Genomic DNA, 13075 nt, shown 5'->3' with positions numbered 1-13075 from the left:
CAGATTTCATCAACAATATCTTAATTTGTGTTCCAAAGATAAACAAAGGTCTTACAGGTGTGAAAAGACATGGGGGTTAATAAATAAAGACAGAATTTTAATTTTTGGGTGAACTAACCCTTTACGTTTGTTATGTTCGTTTATGAAGATTATCATAATGACAAAAATGTGTAAAGAATCATGAACTTTTGTTGATCACAGAGCTTATTTCTGCAATAATATAAGCCAAAAGCAAATTAGTCTTATAGTTGACTAATTTAAACAGATGAAACTCTTTACATATGCAAATCTATGTTGTAAAATTTAAATTGCACTGAACTGATTATTTTTTTCTGTTATCTTTCAATGTCACATATGCGTCATATTGACAAGATAGTAAGACACGTTCTCAAGATGTTCATCCCATCTTGCTCTCTGCTTTTCCCTCTCGCCAGTTTTTTCCAATCTGTCTCTCTCTCAATTCCTCACTGACATCTTTTCCTGCAGTTTCCTTAGCCGCCACATGATGTCAGACACATTTCAATCACAGCCTGTTTAAAAAATGTCTGTATCCTGGGTAGTCTCTCACGTTTAGCGATGACACTATCTAAATCCAGCAAGGCGCTATACAGGAAATCAAAGCTTAAATTAGTGCCTTCATATCCTCAGATAGGGCTTTCAGGACTGGAAATAGAAGAGCCATCAGTGTCTTGCAGTTGTCCCTGCCACTTCAGCACTAAAAGCAAGAAAAATCCTTCCAAGTATGTGGGCTTTGGCCAAACTCTATCCAGTTAAATGCTGGACAGAGAGATTTGGTGAGGAAAAGCTGAAAAGAGGTTCAGACAAAGGTGTCCACAACTGCAAACCTAAAGCCATTTAACTCCTAAAAAGCTTTAGCAGGCCTTTTTTCTTGGGGGAAGTTTTTGAAATTTTAAGTTCTTCTTAACCTTAATAAGAAGATTTTTAAAAATGTTTTTGAAAGAATTCTCTTATGCTCACCAAGACTGCATTTGATCAAAAATACAGCAAAAAATAACAACTTAGAATAACTGTTTGCTATTTTAATATATTTTAAAATGTAATATATTCCTGTGATGGTAAAGCTGAATTTTCCATAAATTAATGAAAAATATTTGTTTGATAACTTTTCTTAAAATAACTTGGATAACACAGTGGAATATAAGACAAGCCAAAATAACCATTTTAAAGGGGGAAAACGACATCTGTTGTGTTTAAAACTGCTACCTTTAATGCTAGGTTAATTTTATGTTAGATAAACGTTTATCAGACACATATAATAGCTCTTGCAATAGCCTCTAAAGGCCCCGATATACAGTACTCACGGTGAAGTTCTTTTTCATTCTTCACTTAGGGATAAAATGAAGTTCGAAATACGTGACCAGCGATATACTATTAGTGAACATCCGACGCTGCCCACTCTGCTGAGAGCGGCTAGATGAATATGTAAATATGTGCTGTGCACTTTCCTCTCAGTAACAAAATAAGCAAGCACACAACAAAAATGAGAAAACCATGCATTTTTTTAAAGCATAAGAAAAGCATCTGATAAGAAAAGCATCCATAGCAATATGGATAGATTTGCATGAGTTCTGCAATTCATCACTCCAGTAAAGTCACATCACGCTGCCTTATACGGAGTGTCTGTTTACAAATAGCATCCCTTGTTGGCAAATGCTATTTACACTAGCTCCTCCCACTGCACAGAATTTGATGTCTTCAGTGGTGCAGCAGCAGCGAGTGAGGCTTACAGACCTGGCTTTTAACGTGATCGACGTGGGTTCGAATCCGCCTTTTGCCGAGCTCGCATTTATTTTCAATAAAAATGAAAATAATGTTCTAAAAGTGGAAATAAACTGCGAAAGAGTGTATATTTAATAATATTTTTAATATTTAATAATATTAAAAGTATTTATTGGGTAGGGTTGGGGGAAGGTGGAGGGAGGGTTTTTATTCTCCCAATAAGGCAGCATCCATTTAATAATTTTAATAAATATAATCATTTACACTCTATGATACTATTGCATCCTGTTAATGTACAAAAATACTGAGGTGCAAATAGTATCTGCCATTATTAAGTATAGATAGCATCTATTTACTATTTACTCTTATTGCAAAGAACTGATACTTTTACATGGTGTAAATAGAATCTATCACTATTTTCACCTAATGTACATAGCAGCATTTTCTTAGCAATATGCTATTTTCACTTAGTGTAAATAGAATATGTTGCTCTTTTTACTTATTGCAAATAGCGTCTACAGCTATTTGCACTTAGTGTAAACAGCATCTATCGCTAAGAAAATATGCTATTTCCACTTAGTGTAAATAGCATATGTCGCTATTTGCACTTAGTGTAAATAGCATCTATTGCTATTTGCACTTAGTGCAATTAGCTGCTGCCTTATTTATATAGCACTTTATACAAGAGATTGTATACAAGATTGTATACAACACTTTATACATGAGCTTTACAGTATTAAAGGTGCTCCAAGTAGAATTTGAACAATGCTGTTGGACATTGTTGATATTTGAAATCAGCCCAAACAAACCCACCTCTCTCTTCATTGCTCCGCCTCCAAAACTCACACTCCAATCCTAACCACCCTGCTCCAAGTCGGTCTTGAACCCTGGCCCGATTGCTGCTGGCATGCAAGGCGAGTGCACTAACAATGACGCTAAAGACCACGTTCTCTAGCAGTTGTCAGTGTGCAGTAGTTTAACAGCAAAACTCGTCATACGCCCCCTAATGCTGATTGGTTAGATGTTTGTTGTTGGTATCGGCCCGACTAACTTCCAAACAGTGTATTTGAAATAATACTGAGTCAGTTTCAGTGTCTCATTTAATCAGAAGTACAACTTTTTTCTACCATAAAGCTGCTCTCCAGTATGTTGTTTTTACTCGTGGACGTCTGACCTCCATGGATTGAACAAAAGAAATGATCCAGAGGAGATTTCCATGTGAAAGAAGGTGGAGCCTCCACATACACCTACCTATTACGTAATCGCCAACCAACCTCTGGTAGTACAAAGGTGTTTACCGGAAAGTTCGATATGGCAAGCTGTTCTAAACTCCCAAATCGAACTTCAAACGAATTTTGTTTTAGCCTGATATTGTTCAAAATGACGTCACATCAGTTCGATTTCAATTTCGCTTGAAGTATATTGTATATCTTAATGCTTTTATAAGGAATGTGTGCCACCAAAGTGCAGCTTATTCATGAAAGGTGTCATGAAATGAAGACAGATCTGACATTAGTAACTTAATGTTGACATTAGAACTGTTATAAGAAGAAAGAGGTTTGTTTATTGTGAATTTAGAGCATGCTGTGAGCTGTCCACATAAAGGGGACACCCGTGACCAAAATTTATCATAACATCACTTGTTTTTGGATGCTAACTCAAAAAATAAACACTCATATTGTGTATGTTTGTTTAGTTTCACGACACACTCACACAGACAAATTATGGAGAGCTCTCGACGGTAATGAAAACATCCTTTCATAAGGTTGCCATTATACCTAATAATGGCCACATTAATGCTAATTATGCACCCACCAATTCTCTGAACCACTGCAATCAGACATTATAATATGGGCTTCACACAGATGGAGACATGCACACAGAAGTCACTGGATTTGCAACTGCTAATTTTGTTGGTTTATGAACAGCTTCATTTGACTATAGGTTTCCTACTAGACCAAATCAACACACATGCTGTACGAACCCCCGCTTTCATGTCCTCACTCGGTGTAAGGCGTTCACTCATGATGCTTGAGAGGATTTGCGTGTGTTCTTTTGCATAATTCCATTTAAAGCTCATTTTCGCTGTGTATATCCTCTCTCCTCCTATTGTTGGGCATATATCTTGAGGCCCCCTTACCACTGACCTAAAATATTTACTTAAAATTCAACCTGAGATTTAATGCTAATATTTCAATAATTTAACAACACATTTGCATATGAATGGTTCCCTGATGTTTGTGAATGGTCACATGAGATACAGATAAACATATAAAATATTTATTCTTTTTTTTAGTGTTTTATTTTTTGTATTTTAAAATGGTTAATTTTTAATGTACTTTAAAAAAAATAAAATAATTATTCGCTTTTCATCAACTCACAACCTCCCTACAATTCCTTTGCAATCCCCAATCCCTGTGTAAAGACAGGGTTATAAGTCATAAGTCAAGGCATTTGTTGATTGATTTTCTCTAAAAACTGCATGTGAACATTGTTACTGTCCCTTTAAAAACATTTCACACTGTAACACTGGCTCAACCAGTGGCATGCGTTTGGGCCGGACCACTTATTTGGTCGACCGGTAGTGGACAGGTAGCCAAAACAGTCATTATTCACATGGTACCGCAAGTGGTTCAGAAATTATACACCTCATATATAACATTTAATAGCAGATAATATATATTCAAGAAAACGTCATGCGCTCATTGTGTAGTGACGTTGGAGAATCTGTTTCCAATGTAGCACTATTCAGAGAGAATAAATGAGCACGACTTCCTGCGCGATGACACATCAAGGTGGTAGCAAACAGGACATTTTTTTTCCCTTCACACTGGGATCTTCATGTATGGTGTTAATAACTGTTTATCCTACCTGTGATTCAGGAGGCATCTTTTCGTGAGCAAATTCCAGTTATATCTTGATCTTTCATGTATTTTCCTCTTTATTTCTTGGGATGTGGATGAGATCTGTATTAGTCATCTTAGTCGTTATATTTGGCATTGCATGTCAAACCTACACCTGAAATGTTCCATTATTTAGGGACGTTTAAAACAAGGAAGATAACTACAGTATAACGACAGAATTTTAATAATCATTTTAATTTTATAAGAATAGCAAAGTCCACAACACAGCTATAACAATAACAACACTGAGGAATGATATCGCTGGATGATGAACAATAAAAACATTGACAGCCAATCAGAATCCACCCGACTTCAAAGAGCTTGAGCGTTTAAAGTGGTGGACGACAACTGCACCGCACGCTTATAATAAACAGAATGTTATTGTCCGGTGGTGTGGATGCTAATATAAATATCAAAAAAGATCAAAATGCAAACGGGCTAATTTTGAGCTACAGGCAAAGCAAGTGAAATTGAAGTTTTCACAAAAAATGTGTTAATTAAGCCCTCGTCTAGTGATCCCAATGCTCCAAATAGCAATTAAACATCTAAAAGTATCTTTATTTGTACATTTTCTGAGAGGAGTACCTTTCCTTTGACCATGAAAAATGCTGTTTTTCTCTTGCTTCTGGGCGACTGGCACTTCCCCTCAGCACAAGTTTGGTATCATTGTAAAGCGCAGCAACTTTGTGAATATTCATAGAAAATTCTTGATGGCATGAGTCTTGAACCAATGAAATGTGACTTTCAAACTCATGCTGATGTAAACAAAATGATCTTACTCACGCTGACTGACAGATCCGAAGCACGCACAAAGACGCCTCAGACAGCGTGCGATCCTGATATACACATATACACAGAATTACAGTATTACAGAAATCTGACTTGGCGAGTATTCATGCAAACATTATCTGTTATGTCTTAAGTGAACATTTGGTTAATTGTTGGGGAAAAACATCTGATGTGTAACTTTATATTAGATCCGTGTGATACAGTAGATCTAAATATATAGGCTGTCTGTTTCAATAATGTTAATTATTGTGGAATCATGGAAAAAAGTTGAATATATATATATTTTTCCTATGACTTTGTTTGTGCCAAATTTGGTGGTATTACCTGGGATTTTAATGTATGGTTGTTTGGTGATTTTGTTTTGGAACCTTCAGAAAACTCGATTTTTCTCAAACGTTTGACTTTGCTGACTCTATCGACTTCAAACAGGTGCCAACAAATCATATGTCATTTTGAAGGTTTTTAATAGAGAATGTGAGGATGACTAATAACTAATTTTTGAAAATTTGTTCATTGCAACTCATTTTGCCAGCTCTGAAAATAATAATGTTGAGTATGAAATAATGTACTTCAATCTATTATTTCTCCCATCTCTTTTACAGCTTCCATCGTGCTGCAGAAGTGGTGGTGCCAAATGCACCCATGTTTGGACGGCGAGGAGTGTAAAGTTCTTCCAGACCTGACTGGCTGGTCTTGCAGCACCGGAAACAAAGTCAAAACCACCAAGGTGAATGAGCCAGAGTTGCATTTTGATGATGTGGTTTACTGGGGCCTTGAGAAAATCAGGACCACATTGATTAAAAGGATAGTTCACCCAAAAATAAAAATTCTGTCATCATTTACTCACCCTCGTGTCATTCCAAACACATAAGACTTTGCTTAATTTTTGAAACACAAATTACAATATTTGTAATATTTTAAATATTTGTCCCTCCATTGAAAGTCCAGGTAACCAAAACTTTGAAGATCCGAAAAGGTCATAAAGGCATCGTAAAATGAATGCATATGAATCGAGTGAAGAAGTGAAGAGCTCCAATTGCTTTATATAATGTTTTTATTCATGTATAAACAGATATACACATGAGCACATTGCATATGATAAACACGGAAGGCTGCGCATCACGCAGGTACGTTTGTGCTTCTGTCTTTACCATATATTTACTGTATCTCTTCATTCAATTCATATGAATTAGTTTCACTTTATTTTGATGGTCTCTTTAACACATTCTGTTGACTATAAATAACGTTGCACCTACATGTCTGCTAACTCTCATTAGAATGTTTGTAGAGTATTAGCAGACTGGTAGGGTTAGAATAGTTTGACAAAGTTACTTATAGTCAGAAGAATGTCTGTTGGGGAGCACCGCAATAAAGAGTTAGCAGATATTAAGCAGACAGTCTACTAAATACTCTAATGAGAGTTACTAATAGTCAACAGAACGTTCAAAAGGGACCATCAAAATAAAGTGTTACCAATTAGTTTTATGATGCCTTTATGATGCCTATATGTAGGATTGTGCAATATGGACAAAAAAAATACTATCATGATTTTTTAATTAATATTGCGAACTCTTTTCGTATGTTGTGCAGCTTGCAAATGCCTGTATTATTGTTCACCTGGTTCGGAATGTGCCATTGTTTTTCTATGTCAACGTGCTAGATGGATGTCTTTAACCATTGCGCTCGTGTCATTTGCAGCATCTCTCGCATGACACGCCGTTTTACGTGGCACTCAAGATATAAGAAGTTCAACTTTTAAAAAAAGTGTCTCTAGACCTGCGTCTTGTGTTTTATCTGCAAAACCATGTTCTGTGTAAATGGCTCCTACTCTGTTTTGCCTCAGTGATATTTTGACAGGTCTTGTAAATTACCTGGCTCTGTGATACATCATTTCTCTAGTATCCAAATTATTCCCAAACCACAAATGTTGATTTTTGTACTCACCTGGTTGCCTTAAAGGGTAGTTCACCCAAAAATTTGAATTCTGTCATAAATTACTCACCCTCATGTCGTTCCACACCCGTAAGACCTTCGTTCATCTTCGGAACACAAATTAAGATACTTTTGATAAAATCCGATGGCTCTGTGAGGCCTTCATTGACAGCAAGATAATTATCACTTTCAGATGCCCAGAAAGCTACTAAAGACAGATTTAAAACAGTTCATGTGACTACAGTGGTTCAACCTTAATGTTATGAAGCGATGAGAATACTTTTTGTGTGCCAAAAAACCAAAATAACAACTTTATTCAAGAATATCTAGTGATGGGCGATTTCAAAACACTGCTTCATGAAGCTTTGAAGCTTAACAGATTTTTTGTTTTGAATCAGTGGTTTGGAGAGTGTATCAAACTGCCAAAGTCACATGATTTCAGTAAACTAGGCTTCGTTACATCACAAGTGTTTTGAAATTTCAATGGTTCACCACTGGGGGGCGTGACTTTTGCAGTTTGATACGTGCTCCGAACCACTGATTCAAAACAAAAGATTCGTAAAGCTTTGAAGCTTAATGAAGCCATCACTAAATATTGTTGAATAAAGTCGTTATTTAGTTTTTTTGGTGCACAAACAGTATTTTCGTAGCTTCATAACATTAAGGTTGAACCACTGTAGTCACATGAACTGTTTTAAATATGTCTTTAGTAGCTTTTTGGGCATCTGAAAGTGTAAATTATCTTGCTGTCAATGGAGGCCTCACTGAGCCATCAGATTTTATCAAAAATATCTTAATTTGTGTTCCGAAGGTGAACGAAGGTCTTACGGGTGTGGAACGACATGAGGGTGAGTAATAAATTACAGAATTTTCATTTTTGGGTGAACTAACCCCCTTTGAGTAAAAATTTTAGTTAATACAATGAAGGTGATTGGTTCAATCAACAGAAACTCAACATATTGTGTTATCTGAACCACATTAATTATTGTTGATTTGACAAAAGAAAAATGTGATAAATCATGAAAATTATTTTTTTTACAGTGTGTTTCTGTGATTCCTCCATGTTGTAATGGTAAACCTGCTCTGTTCTGTTCTAGCACTAGATTGAAACTCACTGCATTTAGATTGCACACTGCAACAGTTGTCGGAAAAATAGTGCTTTCTGCGGTTTAGAAATTGTGCATGCTCACATCGTGATTTTATTACATTCAGATTAAACACACGGCTCTACTTCTAAGTTTTGGTTACCTGGACTTTCAATGGAGGGATAGAAATCTCTCAGGTTTCATTAAAAATATCAGTGTTTTGAAGATAAACCAAAGTCTTATAGGTTTGGAATGACATGAGGGTGAGTAAATGATGACAGATTTTTCATTTTTGGGTGAGATATCCTTTTCAAGCCTGGTTACAGTCTGACACATGCAGACGCAGGTTAGCACAGAAAGTGTCTTTTTGCCCATGGTAAGAGGGGCATCTGAGAACCTTTTTGTTGCCATAAAAGTACCTTTTAAACAGACCTTTCTAAGAGCTACTATATATGCCATCAAAACACTCCCCGGGAGTATTCTCAGAAGGCGTTTCTTTGAGGAACCCTTCTCCTAAAGCCTTTTTCTCAGGCAAACCATTCTTCAAAGCAGCATTTTGTTGAGGCCTTACTTTTATAAGAGAGTTCTTTGAAGCTCATGAGAGTACAAGAAGTGCTATGTTATGAGATAAAATTGTCATATTTAGAGATTTGTAAAACAATTAATCATACCTTTTTGAAAGTTCACTTGTTTTGTGGGCACATTAGTGCAGAGACAATATTGGCTTCTCAAAAAGCACATTTACAGCAAGTTATAGGCAGACACATCACTCAAACTTTCTAAAAGAGACTTATTAAAGAATAAGCAAAGCTTGAAGATAAATAAAATTTCAGAGTGACTCCACAGAGTTTGTGGCTCAGAGAATAAATCCCTGAAGACTTCAGTTGCACAGAGAAAACTTTCAAAGGATGAAGAATTTCAAAAACCGAGCCCAGACAAACATGCAGAGACAGCATTGTTGGTCCATGCTAGCTTTGACTTGAAAAAGGCATGAAAGCGAACCTTAAAATCGACTCATTAGATGTACTTTTTGCGCACCAGGTCATCTTCATATCTGAACCCATGGTTCAATGTCTTAAAATGTCTATAATCAAGCTAAAAATGTAAATGAATTTGAGATTGGTGAGATGAGGTTTCCATACAGAAAGACAGATTCATGATTTTGGGTTCTCAAAGATCAAATTTGAGATTAGATATGAGAAACTGAGACACACTTCTGTTTGTTCAGTGAACGCCAGGTGACTGCTGTTTCGTGCAGGTGTGACATACAGGTGAAGTATTAAAGAAATAACGTGTCTGAGAACACACAACTGCCATAAGAATAATTGCTCAGAGTTATAAAGTAACAGCAGAACATCTGTTGTGTTCATTAAAATGCATTATGGCAATGAGCTCCACCGAGGCTTTCAAATTAAGAGTCCTAATTAAATTGGTAAGAGGGAGAGACGAGAAATGAATGACGGCTCTGGGCCTTTCATTCAGGATTAATGACTTTGTTGAGTCCATTATTGGCTGAGCTGGCTGTCAGTGGGCTAAGCCCCGCCTTCTGCCACCTCAGGAGCCAATGGGCAGTGGTGAGGCACAGATGGGAGGCGGGAGGGAGTGTCTTACTCCAGTAAGCATTAATTCTGTATTTAATAGAGGTGGAAATGGAATAGTAACCAGCAGGCTTCAGTGCACATGTCACAGGAGATTGTGCCGATGCGCCAGGATACATATTGCGTTCCATCTTTGTCTCTTTCTATCTGCCTTGTTATATCTTTACATTTTCCTCCTGTACCCTCCGTTTAATATCTCTCCTTTTTGTTTTTATTATCCTTCTCCACTGTCTGCCTTTCTGCGGTTCAGCTGCCATACAGCCTAATGTTACTTTTCAACACTAAAGCGTACAGGCTTCAAATATGTATAATTTATGGTAACATTTTAAATTAAGGTTTCATTTGTTAACATTAGTTAACTACATTAGTGAACTACAAGAACACACTAAACTAATTCTACAGCATTTATAATCTTAGTTAATGTTAATATCAACATTAACTAAAAACGAGAAGCACATTTGCGCAAGACATGTTTTATTTTAAGCATAAATCTGACAAAATATTTATGATTTATGGTTAAAACAAGTTATTCTTCAAGGTACATTCTCTGAAAAGTTATATCTTTTTTCTTTTTTGTCAAATTTTCTTGTTTTTAGAATGTTTACATATATTAAGATTAAAAAATTATTTTTGTTCCTGTGAATAAGCCTCTCAAACATCTCAAAGCAAAGTTGTGCCATTCTAGTGATTGTGCCTTAAATCTACCTCTCTTTTTATTCATAGGTCACACGATAGCAAGAACATGGCTGCCTTACCAAGTGGCGAAATCTCCTCACCAACCCCTAATGGAAAAGGAGACCCTTTTGTTTAAGACACTGACATTACGGAGGATTCTGTACAGGCAAAAGATGGACAAACATATTGTAGACTATAGATGGCTGCCTTGTCTTGACAGAAGATATAAGGATGGACAAGGATCTCTATATAAACCTGAGGTTCGATTGAAGATGCTGGACACACAGGTGCTCATGTGAGAGACTGAATCCATCAGCTGAAAGTGAATTTCTGGATTTCCTTCGGCTGTCTTGTGTGTATGTGTGTGCATGTGTGAGAGAGATTATAGTATATGACACTTGAAGGACAAACTGTGGACGGTTCAGACCTGGCTGGGAGCTTGTGTGTCCGTGAGTAAGTGTGTGTTAGTCAGGTTGATGACGATGAGACAGTAGTTTAACACTGTTTATCCGCTTTGCAGCACACAGCAAACTTTATATTCATGAGTAGGGTGGGGATTGCTCTGAATGTGTGATTCACAAGTTTCTGTCAATTTGCTCCTTTGGGTCAAGTCATTACCCTGAAAATGTTTCCTTTAAGTCATTTTGCACTTCTGATTAGGGTTGCTGAAGAAGATCATAACAACAAATTAAAAATTCATGGGCGATTTTTTTTTTTTTTTTTTTTTTTTTGCACTAGATAAGATTATATGGAGACATTTTCCATTTTCTAGTCTTTTACTGTTGGTGTAAGATGGAATTCAAGAGAGAAACATTTATAAAGCTTCCTTCCACAAATGCAAAGTAGAAATGCAAGTGATGTAGTCATCAGTAAAACATTGGTAAACTACAGTAAAAATACAGCTCTTCCTTGCTGTAAAATGTTACGTAATGTGAGCTTTACAGATGCAATTCCCTTCAAAAAACTTTTAAAACTGACAGCTGGCTAAAAACATCTATGTTACTCTGTAAAAAGATCTACAAACCACTTAAAAGTGCACTAAGTTTTTTTATACTAGATTTAACATCTAACTTAAAGGGTTAGTTCACCCAAAAATGAAAATTCTGTCATTTATTACTCACCCTCATGTCGTTCCACACCCGTAAGACCTTTGTTCATCTTCAGAACACAAATTAAGATATTTTTGATGAAATCCGAGAGCTGTCAGACTCCTCCATAGACATCAATTTAACCACCACTTTCAAGGTCCAGAAAGGTACTAAAGACATTGTTAAAATAGTTCATGTGACTGCAGTGGTTCAACTTTAATTTATGAAGTGACGAGAATACATTTTGTGCACAAAAACAAAACAAAAATAACTTTATTTAACAATATCTTCTCTTTTATGTCATTTTCCTACACTGTTAGGTTCTACATCTGAATGCCGACTCATTATTGGCCGACTCCTGCGTCAGTGTCACACGTTATGCTGTTCACGTGAACAACGTCGGACAATACTGAGTCTTCAATCTGACTTAGAACCTGGAAGCGCGGAACGTAAACAGCATATTGTTGAATAAAGTCATTATTTTTGTTTTGTTTTTGCACACAAAAAGTATTCTCGTCACTTCATAACATTAAGGTTGAACCACTGCAGTCACATGGACTATTTTAACGATGTTTTTAGTACCTTTCTGGACCTTGAAAGTCATGGTTAAATTGATGTCTATGGAGGAGTCAGAGAGCTCTCGGATTTCATCAAAAATATCTTTATTTGTGTTCCGAAGATGAACGAAGGTCTTATGGATGTGGAACGACATGAGGGTGAGTAATTAATGACAGAATTTTCATTTTTGGGTGAACTAACAGTTTAATAAATGGTAGATCATGTTGAGCTCACATGACTTGTTGAATACAACTCATTAGGTGTGTTCGACTTGAAGCGGCGCTGCTCAGACCAATCGGTGTATGACATCAAAGTACCTTGAGAGCGATTAGACAGCAGACGGCTCTGTATGCTTTCGATGTTATACACTAATAGGTCTGCGCAGCGCCGCTTCAAAGACACCTATTGGCAACCCTCCTATTTCCAATCACTGTTGGTTTCAAAATAAACTAATAACAGGGTGCCAAATACATCGGCATAAAAAAACAAAACAAAAACTTTTGCATAATGCCACAGTACATCCACGACACTAGGTGTCAATATAAAGTCCAAGGCCATTGTTGTATCTGCCAGTGAAACATAACTAGAAGGTTACTTAGTGCACTTTTAAACAAGGAACTATCTTGTTTTTAACTTTCTGGGTTTTTTTGGGTTTAACTGTGAAGCTCTCAAAGGTACTCTGTGAAGTTCTGAAAACAAGCTAGCAA

At 36.5% G+C, this 13075-nt stretch overlaps 1 protein-coding gene across 1 annotated transcript in view; it reads left to right on the top strand.

Annotated features, from left to right (window-relative positions):
• Positions 1-11882, top strand: part of tafa4b (TAFA chemokine like family member 4b) — a 57279-nt gene extending 45397 nt beyond the window's left edge. Inside the window, exons 5-6 of the mRNA XM_051913480.1 lie at positions 6035-6159; positions 10771-11882. Coding sequence (XP_051769440.1) covers positions 6035-6159; positions 10771-10782 — 137 coding nt within the window. The 3' untranslated portion in view covers positions 10783-11882. The remainder of the gene's footprint in view (positions 1-6034; positions 6160-10770) is intronic.
• Positions 11883-13075: the final 1193 nt, after the last annotated feature.

The sequence above is a fragment of the Ctenopharyngodon idella genome, chromosome 11 (assembly GCF_019924925.1).
Source record: "Ctenopharyngodon idella isolate HZGC_01 chromosome 11, HZGC01, whole genome shotgun sequence".
NCBI lineage: Eukaryota > Metazoa > Chordata > Actinopteri > Cypriniformes > Xenocyprididae > Ctenopharyngodon > Ctenopharyngodon idella.
Note: the sequence above shows the minus strand (reverse complement) of the source record. Positions and strands in the feature narration are given on the sequence as shown.